The sequence below is a fragment of the Equus asinus genome, chromosome 24 (assembly GCF_041296235.1).
Source record: "Equus asinus isolate D_3611 breed Donkey chromosome 24, EquAss-T2T_v2, whole genome shotgun sequence".
Taxonomy (NCBI): Eukaryota; Metazoa; Chordata; class Mammalia; order Perissodactyla; family Equidae; genus Equus; species Equus asinus.
In genome coordinates, this window is record NC_091813.1 from 24,913,600 (window position 1) to 24,919,565 (window position 5,966).

Genomic DNA, 5,966 nt, shown 5'->3' on the forward strand with positions numbered 1-5,966 from the left:
CCACATTTTGGCAAACTGTAATACTTGAAAACACTAATTTCCAAAATGGCTTATTAGGACTTCTCCCTCACCCAAGTCTTATTCAGCAGTCTTGATTTCAACAAGAAAAAAAGCACTGGTTTGGCATCTGCACAGGGAGCCAAATAGGCAATGTAACTGGTTTTCAAAATGCGTAAGTGTTGCACCAGAACTTTTTAGGTATAAAACTTTCATGGCAGTTCTGAAATGACAAAAGCTTGTTTTCATTAATCAGTATAAATTGTGGTTATCTTAAATACAAACTAAACTCTGCACCAAATGACCTAAAAGGAATTTTGTCCTGATGAAGTAGCCAAAGCTACCCCTACCCACCCGCCCCCCCAAGAAATGGGCCTAGGGCTATGGGCCAACCCCCCCTCAAACGTATTTACAAGTTCTCCATTCTTTGATAATGATTTGCCAACTTAGCTTAATAAAACATATTCTAAGATGAGTTCACCCACCTAACCTCGCTTGCACAGTCATCAATGTGCAACATCTTATTAAAACAGATTTGTTCACTCCTCTCCCCTGAATTACTTGCAACCTCAATTTCTCATTTCCAAACTTTGAGAGAAAGATAGGGATAGAGAATGGAAGAACACTGCACGGTGGGGCATATTCTCAGAAAAGCAGAACCAAATTACCATTAACAATTTCTTCACGTCCACTGGCACGTACATGACCACAGAATATTTTCATTATCAATTAAAACTAAGTGAAGAACAACACTATACATTTATTCTATATATCTCCCCATCATGTGCTTGGATTAGTGATCTTGGGGAATTTGTTTTTACCATTGGCTAGTTACTTTGAATGTATGGATAACAAAAGGCGAAAGAGCTCTAACGATTCCAGTGTCTATTTAAAAGCTGTTAAATGAAAACGATGAAATGGAGGACACCCACAATAATTCTTGGACTCCTGGAGATCCTAAGACATGCTACAAAAATAGGTCTTTATTCTTAGGAAAATATAGTCAGAGCTAGCTTCCTTATGCTATACATAAAATCTTAACATCAGAGGCAGTACAGATAGTACAGATAGTTTTTGAACTGATCTCCAAACAAGCACAAACCCACTACGTTGAAAAGAACAAGTAATTTGAGGTTTTTGGCAAAAGACAGTACTTCACACATCTAATCCAAATCAAAGAGCCTGCAGACAGTTTTCAGTGAGATGAAAGGAATGAAATAAATATAAATTCTATGGATAAATAAATGTAAGAGAAAATTTAAATAAGCTAACAGAACTAATTTTTTTTTTAAATAAAAATACTAGTCAGGTACAAGCTTTTGTTTCTCAATGCCAGACTTCTAAATGTTTGTCAGACTACTGTTAACATCATTAAAAACCTAATCTTGGAACTAGAGCATTAGTTATAATACTGTTTTACATTTGTATAAAAGACTTTTTCCCCAACTGAATGCTTCTGTTCCTGAAAAATATTTTAGTTTTATTACTGAAGGCAAACTGTGGTGCTAACAGAGCTTATATCTTAAGTACTTTTTTAAAAAGTGACAGACCTAAAAGTCCATCTACTAATTTGCCCACAGTTAAAAAATGTCTTTGAATATTGGTTTGTAATTAGCATCTTAAGAAAAGTAGTGGCATGCCCTATTGAGTGGTGTGATTACTGAGTAATTAAAATACTACACTTTAAAACATCATCCCCACAAGTCTGTTCATTTTATGTATTATTAAGTTCTTTTATTATTTTATACCCACCACTAAATTCCTATGGTCAGATAAAAATTTTACAGTAGACATCATTGGGGAGAAAACAATCATGGTGGGTTTTCTTGGGAGTTTTAGGAACCTAAGCAATCATTTACGCTAGGGTTAGCTCCCTCTCCTAAATGCATCAAGTACTTCTACTTTTTAAATTTCTCCCCTTAAAATAGAGACTATGTCATACTCTGTAGTAACAAAGTGATCTTTTGCTATGTTTCTGATCAACACTCACTTTTGGCTCAGCAGTCAAAAAAGCTGTCCTGAATGTGACAATTTTACTCATCTACCATGATGTTCACCTGATATTAAATAAGTCTTTCCAAATATCTTATATACAAGTGAATACCCAAGATCATCCCATCAATCCATTCCTATGTTCTTCCCATTTTATCATGAGGAAAGTGTTTCTATTTTGCTAAATCAGACTTGCAGTAATTGGTAGATAAAATTCTCATGATGCTACAACAACCACCATCATGAGTGTGCAACCGCTTTTTGTGCTCAATCCCCACTTCATTTCTACTATCTGATTCAGTTGCAATGGCTGAAAATCTTCCACAAAAAGCATGTTTGGGAGAATATATGCAACACAATTTTCTCACAAAGCAACTTTCTGAAAACTGATTAAGTAGACTGATGATCACTTTTGATTGCCAAGTAGTCTGCAGAAACAAAATCTTGCGTCTGTTTTGGTTAGGTAACTCAAGTTTTCTTTTTTAACAATCAGAATGCTTTAAGGATACATTTTTCACCCCAAGGAAGGGACTTGACTCATGGATTTAAGACCCATTCCTTGACAATATGTACAAAATTTCTTTAACTTGTCATCTGTCCATTCTTTGAAGCTGTCAAAGCCAAGAACCCATAAACAAATCACAAATAGCAATAACCTACATTAGTTAACATTCCCCTTTAAACATGTTGACATTTTTACTAAAGGATTAGTTATTTTTGCATTTCCATTTCTCATATCCCATGACATTCCATATAAATTGCATTATTGCTTTATAGGCCACACAACATTCAAAAGTATGTTTATATGCATTGCCTGTTTTCCTTGATCTCTGATAAGAGTTTGATACTGATTTTACTACAGAAATTTAAGTTTGAAAATACCAGTTAGCATTTCTTCTCAGAACTTAATTGTTCACATCACTAATCACTACATGCATATTTAGCTCTGATTATATTGCTCAAAAACTGCACCCAGTATCAGAACAGTGCAAATGATATTTAATTTTAAAAGTAATTATAATGGCTTGAATTCAAAGTTATTCAAATGAACACTGTCAAGTAATTTCACTTGAGTGTGTATATATTTCATCACCACTGTTTACATTACCCATCAATTCTTCACAATTTCTATCAGTTTTCCCTCCCAAACCCCCAAACTAAGAATGCCAAATAGTCTTGGAAACCCACGGCTCCTTATTTTAATGTTTTCTTAAGAACACATTTGTGAACTCACAAAAATGTTCATCTTTCAACTTTGACAATGCAGTTCTTACTTAAATTAAACAAACCCATCCTAAAATCCCAACAAATAATTCTGAGAATTAACTTAAACACCTTGACAGTGTCCCTTAAAAAGGGTATGACAGTAAAGTGCCAATAGGCATGGCAATGACCTCTTTGATGGGATCATTTAACTCCTTGGAACTGGGAAGTGCCAGCACCAAGGATTACACTGAGATTCAATTTTACTGAAGGCTACATTTTAGTTTTACCCACGTTCCACAACCTATTACACTCATTGTATGTTAGAATGAAATGTAAATGCTTTGTGTAGCCCTCAAACTTACACTAAGATTTGAGAGAAATGTACTTTAAAAAAGCACGGGGTAATATATAAAATCAGTGGCAGAAAGTTTCATTAAGCACCAGGAACTAATTTTTTTCACCCCATAATCATTTTGTAGGTAAGTTTCAATAACCGGCAAGGCACATTTACATATATTCCAATGAATACTTATTGACAAATTTTAAATTACACTCTATGTCCCAGCTATCCCAGTAACTGACATACAACATACTAAAATGGTTTATTAAGATAACATAAAAAAAACCAATTAATGTGAAACATACAGGCTATTGGCAACCACTATTCTAAAATTATGTAAGTACAAATAAACATACTGAAATGTGTGCAATTCTAAGAAGTTTTTAAACCAGAATATTTCTACACTAACACACATTTATATTAATGACACATAAAAAAAATAAAAACTTTATTACAAAAATAAGTTACACTCGCCTCCAGCTTACAGTATAAAACAATTTTATTTGCAGGAATGCAAAATGATTGTTTGCCATGAGCATTTTGAACATATGACATGTCTAATTTTCTTGTTAAGTTTGCATTTACTGGGGGAACTGGTGTGTATAAAACCTTAATTAAGTATAATAAGCTCTGATCTTCATCGTGGTGCCTATTGGGTATGTGATATAACTGCAGTATCCCTTTGGGGAAGGGGAAAAGGGATTTCTTTATACCAAGTCCTAAGTAAACTATAATTTCACTTTTGACTTTAAGCTATCAATTTAGGACTTGGCCAAAAATTTTTTTGAGGGTGATTCAATAGAGGATGCTTCACCACTGAACACTCACTGTCATCAAGGTGCTTCAGAAAATTAAAAACATAGCACAAATGATTGTACTCTATTCTACAAGTTATCATGACCTGCATAAGAAATGGAAAGCTGATTCACATTTTTGCAGTGATCAGCAATAAGAAATGCACTAATGAAACATACCTTTTACCTAAAAAGCTAAACTACAGCCATATACTAATTTCTATGATTTATGAAAAACTCCAAAATATCCAAATGTCAGGCTTTGCTGTACAATTGTCAGTTTTAGTCTGACTTTTTATAAAGGGACACTGCAGTATTTAGTACAAGTTCGGATGCACTTTTTTTGAACATCTGATGTCTTACAAAAGTAACATCTTGCTAAACTATTATACATCCAAATAACTACAATATCTGAAGAAGCAAGGCTGCTTTTTCAGCCACAAAATACGACAAAAGCAAGGCCTGTTATGATGGTCATGAGGAAGTCTTACAAGCCTCTGAAACTAAAGGCAACTAAGAATGTTACATTTGGTATATTAAAATCTTACCCTCATATCATTTAACAAGCCTTGCTTTTATCTACAAAGATTTTTCTATGTACAGTACAGACAGGGTATAGTTCAATCCTCTGCTACTGAGGTAGTTAACCAACCCTTTAAAAAAGGTTCTGAAAAGAACCACTATCTGGAATGCCTGACTAACCAGCTCTGATGATTACACCTGAAACTGCATATCTGAACACAATTCAAAAGTGATTACTATAAAAAAGATATAGACAATCATGATTAACCTTGGTGAACAGAAACAAAATTTAAGGATACCAACAATGGCATTCATCTATACCACTGCAATAAAATTTAAATGCACAAATTCAAGAGAATATTTCAGAAAACCACTGCTGGGATCCTTAATTTAAAAAAACAGGGGAAAAATCTACTTAGAGCAGATTTTTTAAAGAGAAGAACTTTATTCTTTATTAAGATACCATGCTAGAAGTTATGAAGGATTTCTGTTGGAACACATTTGGAAAATAGAGTAGCTTTAGTTTAATAACTTGCACTGCAGAGAAAATTGTTAAAGAAATTCATATCAAAGTCCAAGTATTAGTTCAATGTCCTGTATTTGATTCCATGATCTTCATAGGAAGGTCTTCTGCAATAGAATATGCTCCTATACAGCCGAGATATTTAAGGTTGCTTGATTTCCTTACCATTACTCCACTGCAAGCTTCTGGTGTAATCCCACATAGCAAGTCAGTCTTCATTGTAACAGGTCAGGACCGGCCTCGACCCCTTTTCCCTGCTAGCCAGGTAACAAAAGGAATCAGTTAGATAAATCATTTTAAATTAATGATGTGTACATACACAATGATAACATTAAAAATATAAGTAAAATCTTTAACATAGTAATTCTTAATATAAATTCTAACCAAAAAGTTTCCTTTAATAACTATTAACTTCTTTTCACTTGTTTTGAGTTGAGGTTTTTTGCCCTTTATGGGGGAGAGAAGGGAGGACTAGGTTGAGGTTTAAAAACCCCACTTTGTTCACAAACTGATTTTATTTAAAAAAAAAAACAAAAAAGGAAAAGCTAAAAGAAAACCTAACAGAAGTTACACTTTCGGGCATTTGCCCCAA

General features: G+C 33.8%; 1 protein-coding gene across 5 annotated transcripts in view; it reads right to left on the reverse strand.

The window, feature by feature from the left end:
* Positions 1-952: 952 nt before the first annotated feature.
* Positions 953-5,966, reverse strand: part of SYNCRIP (synaptotagmin binding cytoplasmic RNA interacting protein) — a 30,720-nt gene continuing 25,706 nt past the window's right edge. For 3 of the 5 annotated variants that reach the window (XM_070496201.1, XM_044757556.2, XM_070496203.1), the window contains one exon: positions 953-5,631. In XM_070496201.1, the coding sequence (XP_070352302.1) occupies positions 5,590-5,631 (42 nt within the window). In that variant the 3' untranslated portion in view covers positions 953-5,589. The remainder of the gene's footprint in view (positions 5,632-5,966) is intronic. The other 2 variants (XM_070496202.1, XM_044757557.2) reach the window with 1 other exon arrangement.